This window comes from Uloborus diversus, chromosome 7, assembly GCF_026930045.1.
Source record: "Uloborus diversus isolate 005 chromosome 7, Udiv.v.3.1, whole genome shotgun sequence".
Classification (NCBI taxonomy): Eukaryota; Metazoa; Arthropoda; class Arachnida; order Araneae; family Uloboridae; genus Uloborus; species Uloborus diversus.
Genome location: NC_072737.1, coordinates 56,215,181 through 56,230,192, shown reverse-complemented (window position 1 = coordinate 56,230,192; position 15,012 = coordinate 56,215,181). Strand labels below are relative to the sequence as shown.

General features: G+C 34.9%; 1 protein-coding gene across 1 annotated transcript; it reads left to right on the top strand.

The window, feature by feature from the left end:
• The first annotated feature begins 409 nt into the window (after positions 1-409).
• LOC129226435 (roquin-1-like) lies at positions 410-13,128 on the top strand. The gene is made up of 2 exons (XM_054861038.1): positions 410-478; positions 9,908-13,128. The coding sequence occupies exon 2, from the start codon at positions 9,992-9,994 to the stop codon at positions 13,046-13,048; it is 3,057 nt and encodes a 1,018-aa protein (XP_054717013.1). The 5' UTR covers positions 410-478; positions 9,908-9,991; the 3' UTR covers positions 13,049-13,128.
• Positions 13,129-15,012: the final 1,884 nt, after the last annotated feature.

The following is a 15,012-nucleotide window of genomic DNA, read 5'->3' as shown; positions in this document are numbered from 1 at the left end:
AAGATTCTCTATTTTCGACTGATGAGCCGTTAACATGGATGAAACTGCAGTCCCTGGATGGCAACACCGCTGGCCGTCGGTAGCTAGACATGTTCAGAATACATGTAAAGTGCATGTTAGTGCGAATGTAACTTCGTTCTAAATATACTCTTAATGCTGTGATTAGGCTCTGTATCGCCTTCGCAATGGAGTTTTGGCTTGCCCAAACTGTAGTGAATTATTGAATAATACGCATATCGTTAACGCTACAAAGCAATCGTTAACGCTGTTCGGAGCCTAAATACCCGCACACGTTGTTGCCACACCATGGTATATCTGTTTTTCCAATAGGTGACGCTGCAATCGACAAGTAAATTCGCTCCGCAGTAGCCAAACATCCAAACATCGCTAAAAGCAAGCAGTGTACAAAAATAAACATGGCGATTACTATCATCTCTAGCAAGCAATGCACGGACTGCAATGCATCATCTGTTCTGAAGTAAGTTTTAATCATTTTTCCTTTTCAAGAAGTTGCAACAAAATAATCTCATGGTTAAAATACTTGCAAAATCTGATGTAAATTTTCGCACATAATGTAACAGAGATGCAAAGATCATTTGATGACAAAAAGCATCATCAGCTGTTTAAAAATATTAAAGAAATAAGCATTCAAATCGTGCAAAGTTTCGTCACTTGCCAATGCAAATGAAGTGAAAAATAAATATTTACTATCTGAATTATAAATGAAGCTGTATTAGCTTTGATTTTGAATTTTCTGGCTACAAATCCATTGTACTGTTTTGGACAAAAAAAAGTCTTTGAGATGTTATAATTAGCTTCTTTGCTTTCGGAAGCTTGAAAATCAATCAAGTAATTTTACCTTGACTGAAAATAAACTCACATTTTTGCACTGAAAAATATCGATAAGCCTAATAGCCCTTTCAACCTAAATATCGCGATTAATAATAATTTTTTCTATAGATAACTCAAGGAAATTACTTATCCTGTTGTGAATTTCGACTTTTTTTGTATGTAATTTGGTCTGAGGAATTGTAGGCCATAAATCTCAGATACAAAACACTTGTTACTACTTTTTTAGCGGATTACTCATATTTGACAGATAAACGAATTTAACTGTTTTTGGCGGTTGTGATGAAACTTTCGATACTGCGCAAGCTCAATTGATTATCTTATCGTTGTAAAACGATGTTGAACACATTTTTGTGTTTGAAAAAGTGTCAAAATATGTGTTTACTTGAAGTGGAGCGTTTAGAAGACCAGGGCTCCACCAATTCAGATTGGGTAGCAACAGAAGTCTATGATGTAGGGCTGGGCTGCTGTTCATAGGGGGGGGGGGGGGGGGGGGGGGGGGGGGGGGGGAGGGGAATAAATATTTTTGCATGGGCAGATATTTAAAACCCATTTTGGAAGAGTATTTCAAAAGAATAATCATAGCAATAAGTTAGTTTTCTGAAACTATTCTTTTGTCAAATAATGCAACTTTGGAATTATGGTCATTTTACAAGCCCCTTTTTACTGTTCCCTTTTTTAGCATTTGAAATGCATATAATACATTTTTGACTATTGGTGTGATTTTAAGGTCCCTATTTCAAATTGCCAAATTTCCCCCCATTCGCATGGACAGACTATTCTGAAAATATAATTAACACCAGCAAAATATGTTTTAACTGCCCATGATTTTACCTAAATGTATCGTCTCTCATGGAGATAAGACTCCTAATGTGTAACTTCTAATGTGTAATGTTAGGTCTGACTTCTAATGATGTGTAAATATTTAACCTTTTCCTTAAAGGAAACCCTCATCCAAAAGCTCTTTTAGAATTTCTATTTTCATAAGGTTGAATTAAAGAATAAATCTGAGGACAATTTTAGTTCAAATCATACAACATAGGATCTATATACTCTAGCAAGTATTTTTTATTTTTCTTAAAATTTAAAACTTGAGCAATCAAAAATCAACGTCTTAAGTTTGATAATTAAATCTCTTTATTGTTTGGATAAAAATTAAGAATGTAATCAGGGGCTAGTAACTGAAAAAATTCATCGGTCCGTACACTCTTTTAATGGTCCGTTCTTGCATCATGGGTTCTGGTTTTAACTATAATAAACAATTAAAGAAAAAGGACAAAAATATACAAATCAAAATTAATCGCATGGAGTTTATTAACAGTTTTCAATAGACATGTCTGAGGAGCTATTGGGGAAGTGAAGGAAACAACAGGCTTCTTTCTGTTCAATGCTGGTCAAGGAAAAACCAAGAAAATCTTATCTGTCATTGTTTTGAGAAGAAGGCAATAATGTGGCAAAATAATATGTTATAATTTATAATGGTAATTTCTGAATATCTTTTCTTGAAAAAAAGGCTTAAACATTGAATAAAGCTGCAAATTTTCTCTCAACAGTTTAAAAAACTGATTATGCTTAAAATATTTGAAAGGAAAACTGGAATAAAACTTAACTGGGCCTGTGAGCCACTAAAATTTATATTCCACTACTCCAGTTGATGGTTTTACAGTCTGGTACCAGCAGACACCTGTTGACTTCAAGCCCTAGGTTGTCAACTTGCGAATATTTAGCTCGACATGTAGTCAGGGCTTAGTTTGCATAGGAGCTCCTGTCAACTGAGCTCCTACACTTCTTACTAGTTTTATAATGTTAACATTTTAGGCGAAATTTAGACTAAATGCCTAAAAGTAAGTTGTGGGTACTAAAGGGCTACCTCACTTCTTTTGGCAGAAATTAAGTCCTGCAGTGGTTATATTTTACTTTATTGACAACATACATTTCGAGTTTGTGTACTTGGTCACACAGGACACGTTTATGAACTCACATGCAATATGACTGATAGCACAATACAGGGACATAGGGTAGGACAGAATTAACAGCACAGAGAAGGAAATTACAACCAGGTCAACGGGCGGGAATCGAACCCACCACCTGGGGATTACTACAATTTCCGCCAACCAACTGAGCTACCAAAGCTCCATATCACTTTATTCATTCATTGTTTATAGACATTGTGTATTATTTTTTTGAAATATTAATTAATTATTTATATTTTTCAAAATTGCAAACTTGTGTTTTTCCTTTACGGTTTTGATTATTCTTATATTAACTGTATCAAATTGTATAATCTAATTGAAATATCATTATATCCAGCCCTATCATTTTCAATTTTTCCAAGGGGTTAAAAATTTTGGTTGTTCTTTTAAAACCACACCTACTTCTATGCAAAAACATTAATTATTACAAAGTTGTGTGGGTGACAAGCCTAAATATATCAAACTAGCTTTTAACAATGTTTGTAAAATATGTGTAAATCTATTATTTTAGCTCCAAACGTTTATTAAAAGCAAACCACTCTTAGTCAACTGGAGCAAAAAATATAGTTTGCTGAAAAAATGTTTTTTTTTTTTTTCAAATAAAAAGTCACAATACTAAATGGACCTTTTATCCAAAAAATAAATAGATTGAATCATTACATTTAAGATGTTGAGTCTTGTGTAAGTTTAAAAAAATTTTCATAAAAAAATCCTTGTCAGAATATATGCATAAATGCATCAGGATTAAACTGGGCATTTTCCCTCAAATACGTTCTCAAACTCTGAACATAAAAAAACTGGGGGGAGGGGAAACGTTCATTTTGGGAAAATCACGTATACAGCATTTTAGAACAATATGCTCCCTTTGCTCAAAACCCAGAAATAAAATTATTTTATAGAATTTATTTGGTACAGATGTGATATACCCCCCCCCCCCCCCATTTGGCGACATCCGATTTTTTGCACAAAATTGAAATATTTTTCTCGCCAATGAGGCGATAAATTTTTAAGCATGGCATCCCTGGTGAAACTAACCTGTGGTTGGCAACGCGAAGGCAAACTTGTCCGAACTTGTTTACTTGGGTTCTTGGTTTTACGCAGGAGAGATACGTGTTGTTTTGTGCAATATACCTTACAGGAATGCTTATTTTGTGTTAGTTTAGATTCAGTAGTTGTGTTTTGAAGTAAAAACATTAGAAAATGCCAGTTTCTTCAAACTTGAAGGTTAATTAAAAGTTAACTCCAACGTGGTGTGTATCTATAACGCGCCATTGTCAGATGATGTTTCGTTTTGGACTGAGTGTGAGGATTTATACCATAAAAAGGTAAGTTCTTTATTTTAGAATTCACATAAAAATTCTCACTTCGGAAATTCTTTGTTTTTTACAAATCCTTGAGGGGTTCTTGTAGCTTTTAACTTTATTTTTACTGTATGTTAATTAATTTTACAAAAATAGTTTGGTTATTTTGTTCTAAAAGTTAATCCTTATCGATGCCACGAATTATTTAGACATTAACGTGCCTCCTTTAGGTACTGAATTTTAAGTTAACAATTGAAAGTTCTTTCGGTTGTACTCTTAAAAATGCTGAATTTTATTAATAAATCTGCACAATAATGGTGCATATTTCACACTTAAAACTGTCATTATTGTACACTGAACGGAAGGAGCCACCCTTGGGTGTACATACACATGAATATGCATAATATACATAAATATACATAATTGTGACCATACTCCGACTGTAATGTATATTAACAGTCGGAGGGATAACGGACCGAGCGAAGCAAGGTCCTGGCGAGCCCGAGGTCTCATAGTACTTTCGTAATGAGACCGAGGCAGGGCCGGCGAGCCGAGGTCTCATTACGAAAGTACTATGAGACCGAGGGCTCGTATCCCGGAGAAATGATGAAAAAAAATTAATGCATTAATTTCGACTTGTAATTAATACAATAATTTATTTCATTGTATTTTAATATGTTTACAAAAAACCCCGGCCCTGTACATTTTTGAAGCATATATTCGTGATATTTTTTGTTGTGCTTTTATGTTGTTTTTATATATATTGTGTTCTCAAGTGCTTTGATCATGTTTTTTTATCTGATTTTTTCCTGTTGGCGCTAAAAAAGCATCGCTAAGAACGATGTATGACGTATGTCGTCATACATCGTTTTCTTGGCGACGCTTTCTTGGCGCCAACAGGAAAAAGTCGCCAAGGGTGGGGTATATCACATCAGTTCCATATATTTCATACAGCATCTTGATATCAGGGGTGCCCTGCCCACCCTCCAAAAAATTATGAGTCCTCCCCCCCCCAAAAAAAAGTGAAAAATACCCCTCATCCCCCTCTAAAAATTTCAATGGCGCAGTCTGTGCCATGACCCTCTCTCCCTCCCCTAGGTGAGCACCCCTGTTGATATAACAAGTTTATTGATTTTATTGATTGATTTCAGACTTGTCTCCTTGATCTCATAGGACATGCTAAAAACTTGTTCAATATTGTGGATAGTACATTATGAACTTTTACAATGCAGAAAGAGAAATTTTAGCCACCTCCCCTTAAGTTGGTAGATCTCTCCTCCCCCCAACAGATCTGCCTCCCTCCCAAGGAAAAGTAAACCGTCTCTTTGTAGTGAATGTTTCATAGTTTGTTTTTAATTGCTTCAACTTTTCTACTTTTGATTTCATATGTTGTATATGTTTTGATTATTTAAATTTGTTATTTATTGGCTAATTGCTGCGGTTGGACTGGGTGCCCAATAAGGGTGCAGAAAGGCTGAATTGAAGAGTCATAAGTGCCAATTTAGCTTCCATAGTAGGTAATGTTTTTGAATGGAACAGTTTTGAAATTGAAACGCATAAATCCTTTTACTTTAGCTGATGCATGCATGTGTAAATGACATTCAGTGAAAATGTAGGTACGTGCTCTTTTTAAAATTAAAAAAAAAAAGTTTAAAAAACTCAATTTTGTTGCTGACAAATTAAAAGTTTTTGCAGTCATGGATTGCTGTCAAGTTTTGAAACATTGTTTTTTACTTATTTTGAAATGTCCTTTTTGGCTCATTCTTTTCAAACTTCTATTCTCAATAGTTTATTACTCCAAGATCCTCAAAGGCATTATTATGTTGCATAAATTTCAGTCTTATATTTTCGGATTTTTCTTATTCGTACTAAATATCGTACAAAGAGAGAGAAACCTAATAAAACATAATATTTTCAAAGTTCTGCATAATAACTGCAAAGCAATCATCAAAATATAAATTAATTGTTCTGCAAGAAATGTGCGCAATTATAATACCACATAAAAGGTAGTTAAAAAATGTGCACTGTTGAAAAAAAAAAAACTACTCATTTTAAAGCAGACACAATGAAAATGCAAAATTCAAAATGCGTTCATTTAAATGTCTTTGGTGTAAGAAATTTCTTTAGGTATGATTTCGAGAATCATATCCGAAGAACAATCACTAAAAAGAATAATCAATCAAATTTACAGTATCTAAACATTTAAAGTTAAATAATATTATTATTTAACTTTATTTCTGGCTATCTTTGGTATAATTACGAGTTTGGTATAGTTGTGTGCTGAAATGAAAGATTCTGTTTCCTTAAAATGTTAAGTTTTTAATCTCTCGATACAACAAGGAAGGGGGTTATGAGTTTGACAAGTGTATAAAGTAATATCTGTTTGTGCCACCATAGCTTTTAAACGGATGAACCAATTTTGATAAAATTTTTTGTTTGTTTGTTTGAAAGGAGACGTGATCGAGAGCATGGTCTCATCTTAGTAATGAATTACAAGAGATATTAATTAAAAAGCACAAAATATAACACTTTTTCTAAATTTTGGTTGTGAAAATTTACTTTTACATATGAAATATTTGTACCAGAAGAAAAAGCAAATTTTTCTGCATCTAATGAATTGTGTTTGGAACTTCTAACTTTTATAGAACTGGAAGTGTATGACCATTTTTACTAAATGTTTAATATAATTTTAATCCTTTATTCACGTAAGATAAATAAATACCTTTGTGCTGAACAGTAAAGTAAGACAAAACAACGTAAGCAGAAGCACAAATTTGTAAATTACAGCAGACGTGTGTTTCGCCGTTACAGGGAACGCCTTTTTCAATGCAAAAAATAATGAGCTTATGGATGAAAAGACATCCATCCATAAGCTCATTATATTTTGCATTGAAAAAGGCGTTCCCTGTAACGCCGAAACACGTGTCTGCTGTAATTTACAAATTTGTGCTTCTGCTTACGTTGTTTTGTCTTACTTTACTTTATTCACGTGTTTGACATTGAGTAATGATTTCATTGTTGAAGTTGAAATAGCTAAGTGATTAAAAATATTTACCTGTTGCCCTTTTGTATTTGTTATAAAAAAATACTCATAATTGGTTTTAGTATATAAAATCAAGACTTTTAGGTGTATTTTCAGTTTTCCCTTTTGATTGTGTTTTTTTCACTTGCAAAACTAAGTAGCTGTGACTCTTTCCTTTCCCATGTTATTTAAAGAAATAAGTATTTAAATTTTCTATTAATGCCATAAATGCCCTACTCGAAGACTTGCACGGCAATGGAAAATCCTGCATGCTGCAATGGATACCAGCACACGTGAACATTGAAGGGAATGAGTGTGCGGATTCCCTAGCAAAAGAAGGCAGAAACATTGGCAAACCTTGCACCACCATCACGCTAGCAGACTCAAATGCTGTCGTAAAACATAGACTTCTGCCACATACCTTTAAGAAGCCCCTCATCACCGACTTTGATTGCCCCAGAATCCTAACATCTACAATTGCAAGATTAAGAACAAACCACTATAAAGGGATGAAAATTCTTCCCAACAAAACGAGAACTTATATCCCCTGCAAGAACTGCACCGATGCCCAACTGACTCCGGATCACATTCTTGAGTGCCCGGCCCTTATCCCACATGTTCTGCAGCTGGGTATGGTGCCACTGGCTTCAGAACTTCGAGAGGTCCTCTACAGCACAGATGCGTTGCAGCTAGCGGGCGCGGTCTTGAAGACACACAGAGCCATTTAATTGTCCATGGACACGACAAAAAAAAAAAATTAAGCAGTGAGAAGCAAAGAGATGTATAAACTTTTTAAAGCTTTGAGTAAAACATGTTTTAAGTTTAAAATCCTAGGTAGGCTTTCATTGAATTTGTTTTCTAAATCTTGCTGTATAGCAGCACCTACCGAAGCTACTAGTACTATCTCTTTCCCCATAACAGAGAGGAGGTCCTACTTGCATTTGCACTAGTTATCTTAAAATTATTAGTTTTGGCACTTGCATCCCTTTGTTTCTCTCTTTCTCATATGTGTTCTGGCCAGCAAGGTTCATTTTAATTGGAGGTAAGGCAGTCAGAGCTTTAAAATCTTTTTAATTCAACATTAGTTTTAGTTTCATTTTCTGCTGACTTTTTCAAGAATCTTTGGCAATCGTCAGAATGTTGCCCTGTTTATGTAACTCGGCTAAATGGTATATTTTCTTAATTTCTCTTTAATTTTTGTGTTTCAAAGGATTTTACACATTTTTTAAATCTTCCCGGTAACGTTTGACTTTTCCTACTTTTTATCCTTTCCCTACCCTCATGCCCGAAATAAACACATAAAATGCTTATCCCGAAGCAGAGTCTGAAAGATTAGGTATGTTAAACTCCCTTGCAACAAACTTTGAGAGAGTGCAAATTTTGTTTGTTGTAAGGGGAATTACCTTGTAATTGAATTCAAGCTATGTAATGGCAATTAAAAGAGGACTGTTCAAGTTGTTTAAACTTTGTAAAAACTTTTTAAATAAATTGTGTTAAATAGAATTCTTTTATTTTTGTAAGTATCATTTTTCCTAAAAAAAAATAAGTTTTCTGATGTATGGTATTGTTCCCCCCCCCCCCCTTCCTTTCTGTTATTTATTGATTGCTGTAAAACTGCACCAGAGAGTAAAACGTGCCCCAAAATTTTTTTCATAACAGGTCTCATGAGTTTCTTTCAAAATGCTTTTTTAGGAACCCTTAAAGCAAAAAGCTAATTGCACTGTTTTGAAGTTCAGAAGTACAATGTACTAATTTACTTTGAATGTGAATGAAAAACATCTTTTGCATAAGCAGTTCCATACCAAGGAAGGGTGTGATTTAGGGCAATCGCCTCTCCATTGAGGGTCCCTGCGCAGTATTGTTTCCGAATTAAGATCCTAAAATTAAAGTGTAGGCCATCTTTGATTTGACGCTAAGGAAAAGAATCAGGTTCTAATCTCCCTCCCGGAAACTTTTTGATATCAAAGTTGGAAAAAGACAATTTTAGACTATCTTTAGTGATGTGAGAAAAAGTTTACAGGCTTTACCTTGGGCATTTTTAAAATTTTAAGTCTTAAAAACTCGATTGTAGACATCTGAGGTAGTAAGTGGAAGGAATGGGTTTTGTGACTTTCTCCAGTAATTTTTGATACCTGAAGTTCCATAAAGCGCAATATTAGACGAAGACTTTTCGATGATGTAGGGGGGAGGTGAGGGGGGTTCAAAACAGTCTTAAGAAATGAAATCCATAAAATGCAATTTTAGAATACCTCTTTCACAAAAAAAGGTGAAAAAATAGATTTGAAGGTCTTCTTGGCTAAATCTTAGGTATATTGTTTTAAAAAAATATTGTGTGCCCCCCCCCCCCCCCCTCTACAGCAGGTGTAAATGAGATTCGTAGTAAGAGGTGGGTAAAAAATACAACCGCTCCCCTCAACTCCGCTCTTTGAACAATTTCAGGATCCGTCCATGTTCAATACCAAACCCCGTAATTTTACCCAAACACTATTAATAATAAGTGGCATAAATTACAAATATTGTGATATTGATTACAATACAAGGACTGTTGTTAAACAGACTTTGATGTATATTTTATAAGGTAAAATCTGTTACATTTTCTATTATTAATGATGATTTCTGTCTGTCTTTCTTTCTTTTTTTAAAATAATTTTTAATCAATAATTGTATTTTTGCATAGTCTTTTCTATTCATAACTCAAAATAATGGTTTCTTTACAAGTATTGAAGATTTTTATATATTTCTCCATTTTCTCTTTATTTCAGAGGTTCCTTCTTCTACATTCAAGTTGAAAAAAGAATTCGCCTCAAACTGTATTGTAGTAAATATTGGTCATAATATCCTATGCAATGCCTGTTCAGGCACCACAGTGGGCGGATTTTCTATCCTGTCCCATTTGCTACAATGAGTTTGAGTGCATTGTCCGACGTCCAATTAGTCTTGGATGTGGTCACACAATGTGCAAAAGCTGCTTATCAAAACTACAGCGGAAGCAGTGTCCTTTCGATCAGACAGTCTCTAATACAGATATTAGCCAGCTTCCTGAAAATTACGCTCTTCTTCAACTCGTTGGTGGAAGAGTCCCTGATGCAACAAATTCAGCTGTTCCTTTAATATCTAAAGATGATTTTAAATATTATGTAGAAACAAAGAAATGCATAGAAGATTTGGCCTTGTATCTTAAATCTACACCTCTAAATACAACAAATGGTATTTCTCAGACCAATCCACTAAGTAGATCTATGCAAAGGAAGTTAATCAGCATTATCAATTGTCAACTGGTAGAAGAAGAAGGTCGAACTCGTTGCATGAGGGCGGCTAGATCACTTGGTGATAGGTCTGTAACAGAATTGATCTTGCAGCATCAGAATCCTATGCAATTGTCATCCAACCTGTGGACTGCAGTCAGAGCACGAGGTTGCCAGTTTTTAGGTCCTGCTATGCAAGAAGAAGTTCTGAAATTAGTCCTACTTGCTCTGGAAGATGGTTCTGCATTGTCTCGAAAAGTTTTAGTTATGTTTGTAGTACAACGCCTTGCTCCCCACTTCCCCCAGGCTTCAAAAACTAGCATTGGTCATGTAGTGCAGTTATTGTACAGAGCATCTTGCTTTAAATTGTCCAAGTGTGAAGGTGATTCTTCGTTGATGCAACTTAAAGATGACTTCCGCACGTATGAATTTCTCAGGCGAGAGCACGATACACAAATAGTACAGATCGCTACTGAAGCTGGGCTGCGCATTGCTCCTGAGCAGTGGTCTTCCCTCCTTTATGGCGATACAGCCCACAAGTCACACATGCAATCAATAATTGATAAGTTGCAAACTCCACAATCGTTTTCACAAAGTGTTCAGGAATTGATAATTGCATTGCAAAGAACTGGAGATCCAGGAAATCTGTCAATACTGAGGCCTCATCTAGAGCTGCTTGCTAGCATTGATCCAAGCCCAGATGCACCGCCTCCTTTGTGGAAGGACTTAAAAAATGTTTTAGAAGCTGCTCGAGTTGTTGTTAAAGGACTGGTGGAGTTTGTGGAGAATTTCGGCTGTCGTAAGTTGCAAGACGATAGGCATTGTTTAAATGCTAAATACAAGACGAGTATGTGTCGTGATTTGACTCAACGTGACAATTGTCCTCGGGGTGTTAATTGCACATTTGCACATTCCCAGGAAGAGCTTGAAAAGTATAGATCAAAGAAGAAACGCATCGCTGGAAGTCTTTCCCGTATGTGTTCCGGAAGTATCAGCCCGGAAACAGCATCTGGTAAACAGAAAGAAAGCCTTTCTCGTCGTAGCTCTTCAACAGACTGCATAAATGGACATCTTCCATTTGAAAGATTTAAAATATCAAAAGAATATGCTTCTGTGAATCATTCGGATGAAGGCTTTAATGATATCTCCTCTTGTGTCAGCTCTACGTCTTCTATATCAGAAAATGCTTTTCCTAGGAATGAAATGTTGGAAAAATCTGCTATGTGCGCTAAGTCTTTAATGGATTTGCATAAACCTGCAGAGCATTCTTTGTTGAATCCAGAAAGTCCAGCATTTCAACCATTATCTATTAAACCTCATGGCCTGCCACTCCCTTCATCGTCAAAAATTTTAAGAGACCATAACTTTGCTTGCTCACAAAATTACGGGTCTTCTTTCCCATCAAATCTAGATTTGAAGCGCGGAACTGAAAACGAAAAACCTAAATGCACGATCAAGATTCATAATAAGTGTTTATCTCGGGAAATTTCTCCAACTCCTGATTCAGCTCCTTCATTCTCTGCAAAACCCATGAGTTGTGGCACAAATGCCTTTTTATGTAAAGCATATAATCAATCTGTACCTTACAAAGCAGTTTTGAAAAAGCAAAGTCTTGATGGTGAAACTTTAGCAGGTTTACACCAGAGAAAGAAACAACTGTTAGCTCAACTAGACGAGGGAAAATGTATGAAGGATTGTGCTTCACATCCTGAAAATGCTGTTCTTTCTTGTTTTTGTGCACAGGCACCTATTTCAGAGCTAGATGTAGTAGAAGAATCTAACTCTTCTTCATACTACTCCACTTGGTTAACTAATAGCATATTTTCATCTCCGACAAATTGTACTAATAGCAGCTACACATCATTAAACTCATCTGGCAGTGACTTTAATTCATCAAATTCAACAGCAGAATTAGAAGTTGATATCACAGATATAAGCGATTCAAACTCAAGTATATTTTGTCCTTCTGAAAAGGATGAATTTATTCCCTTTGGTCCTCCATTAGTGTCTAAATATGGCCCAATATCAAGAGGTTCTAAAGGTTTAATTCGTGGCCCAGCCCCTATCCAAGTTAATGCTGTGTCACAAATGGGTGAACTTACTAGTCCAACGTCTGTGGTATGTCATCCTTTACCTTCAGCTTCATTAGCACCTACTTTCTACGCTGCAACTGCTCCAAGTTTTGCAGTTCCTGTAGCCATCATACCGGAACAGTATTTAGCAGTTGTTGAGCCTTCTTCACGCACAGTTGTAGTTCCGGTAGCTGTAGATTGCCCAGTTTGTCCTTCTAAAGACTCTGATATCATTAACATTAAGAATGGGCAGGTAGGAAAAACTTTTCAAGAATTAGAGAATTGCATACCTGATAGTTTACACAACACACGTTTGCCGGAACATGTACAAAATGAGGGATTTTATGCGCATGATCTGAAAGAAGAGTTGTGGGAAATTGAAAAGGCTATCCAAGAGAGAGAAAGCAAAATTTCAAAGGATGGAGTGCAATATGTTGAACAACCGTACAGGCAACATTATGATGTGCCTGGAAGTGGAACTGTTCCTACTTCCACAGGACCATGGCCGTCTCAGAGTTTAGAGAACCTCCCACTCAAATACTCAGATAACTTCTTACTATCCCCAAACGTAGTGTTCGAAGACTGAATAATTTGTGACTGTTTGATTCGAGTCATAGTCATGTGACATTGTGAAATATTGAGTTGTTTGAAATTTGAACCATCTCGAACATTAGAAGTTCTGAGAAATTTATTTGAAGTAAATTATCCATTTTAATGTTGTCTCAGTGAGACAGTTAATGTTCTTTCAAAAACACGTAACACTTTTCAGGTGAACCCCAACTTGTAAATGTCTTACCTATAATCATTAATGGTACTTTTTTCTTACATGTAAAATATTAAACATATTGTGAACAATAATTCAGACCAATTTTAAGCAAGTATCATTCCCTTACCAACCTAGTAAAATTGACATATACTTTTACTGTTATTGGCATATAATATTGTACATATTAGGAATAATAATTCAAACCAATTTTGAGGAAGTATCATTCCCTTACCAACCTGCTGAAATTGGCATACCTTTTTGCATACATTTTTTCTCCAATTTTCAGATGTTTTGTAATCTTATACATATAAAATCTGAGTATCTATCTATCTATGTCCAAGCTTCTTCTCCCGAACGACAGTGAACTGACCATCGAACCAGGTATCGATGGATTCGTCATCTTCCCGTCTTCATGTTTGGCTATTTAACATAATCCTCCGATAATAATTAGCGGAGATATCAATTAAAAACTATTAATTATGACTCTTAGATTTCAAAATCAAATCCCTATTTTTCAAAGGCTTTCCTCCATTCAAATTATTATTCAGTGCTTCATCTCAACTTTCCATAACAATGCTTTTATTAAAATGTATAGCGGGTGAAGAAAATCATTGAGATGAAAGATCTGTTGCCATTTTTTTTCTCGAATATGAACAGGTAAAATTCTTGTTTTTATTTTGAGGCTTTTCCTGTAATCAGGGGATTTAAAATGTTTACTTTTTGGGGTTTTCCGCAATCTGCCGCAAAATTTCAGTGACTTTTTTTTTTTGGTTCAAGCCTGAGTGTTGAACTCGCGTCACTTGATATAACTTTTATTTTCGAGGTGGACCATGCAAAGCCGGGCGACGCAGCTAGTTGTAAATTTATATAATGCAAAAAAAAAAAAAAAAGTTTTATTGTAATACCAGCGTATCACCCAGCATTACTTTGGTACATATTTTACTATTTTTCTCTCTGGTGATTTCAAGAATGAACAATTCTATAAACATAGGCATGAAACACATTGAATCATTCTCCAGTTTTTAAGTAAAATATAGCAAAGGTGTTCAAAAAAGATTACGTAAATTGGCAGAAATTTTATCACAATTGTTGTACCTGCTTTTGGTAGTATGAGGGTGAGTTGAGCTGAGCCTTTTCAATTTCATTTAGGTAGAAACAGTTATTCCGAGTATTCTAATTTTCATACAGACTTGGAAGGAACTTTAATGACTTTTTTTACAGCTTTAACATTGTAAAAACTTGAAACAAGAAGCAAGTTTCTTCGTGTACAAAAGAGCACTTTTATGACAGTTGAATTTTAGAACATTTTGGAGCTTTCTTAAATATCAATAAAAATAAAAATCCCCTCTTAATTCCTGAACGTCAAAGTTCTTCTGTACCAATTGCTTAATATACTCTAGAAATCAACTCTAAAACATTTGCAATATATTTTGCATACACAGAGGTTTCTTGGTTCTTAGGAACCCCTTTTTCAATGCATAAAATTGAGTTTTGACATATAAAGTAGCTTTTGCAATGAAAAATATTTTGCAATTGTGCTTGACAAAGATAAATAGAACTTTTAAATGTTTTTTTTTTTTAAATGTGCTCTAAATTAACTAAGAATTATCCATGAATTAGTTTACATTTAGTAGTGATCTGATATAAAACTATTAAAAATACATGAAATACTCTCCTTTAGCAATGCATAATAAGCACTTAATAATTGCTAAGTTAGAACATTAGGTGTGAAAATAAATAAGGCATGTGATTTTTCTCAATGGCCTTACATGCTGAAATAAATC

What these genes read in the sequence shown, in the direction of transcription:
- LOC129226435 (XM_054861038.1), top strand. Translation starts at nt 9,992, where the DNA reads ATGCCTGTTCAGGCACCACAGTGGGCGGATTTTCTATCCTGTCCCATT.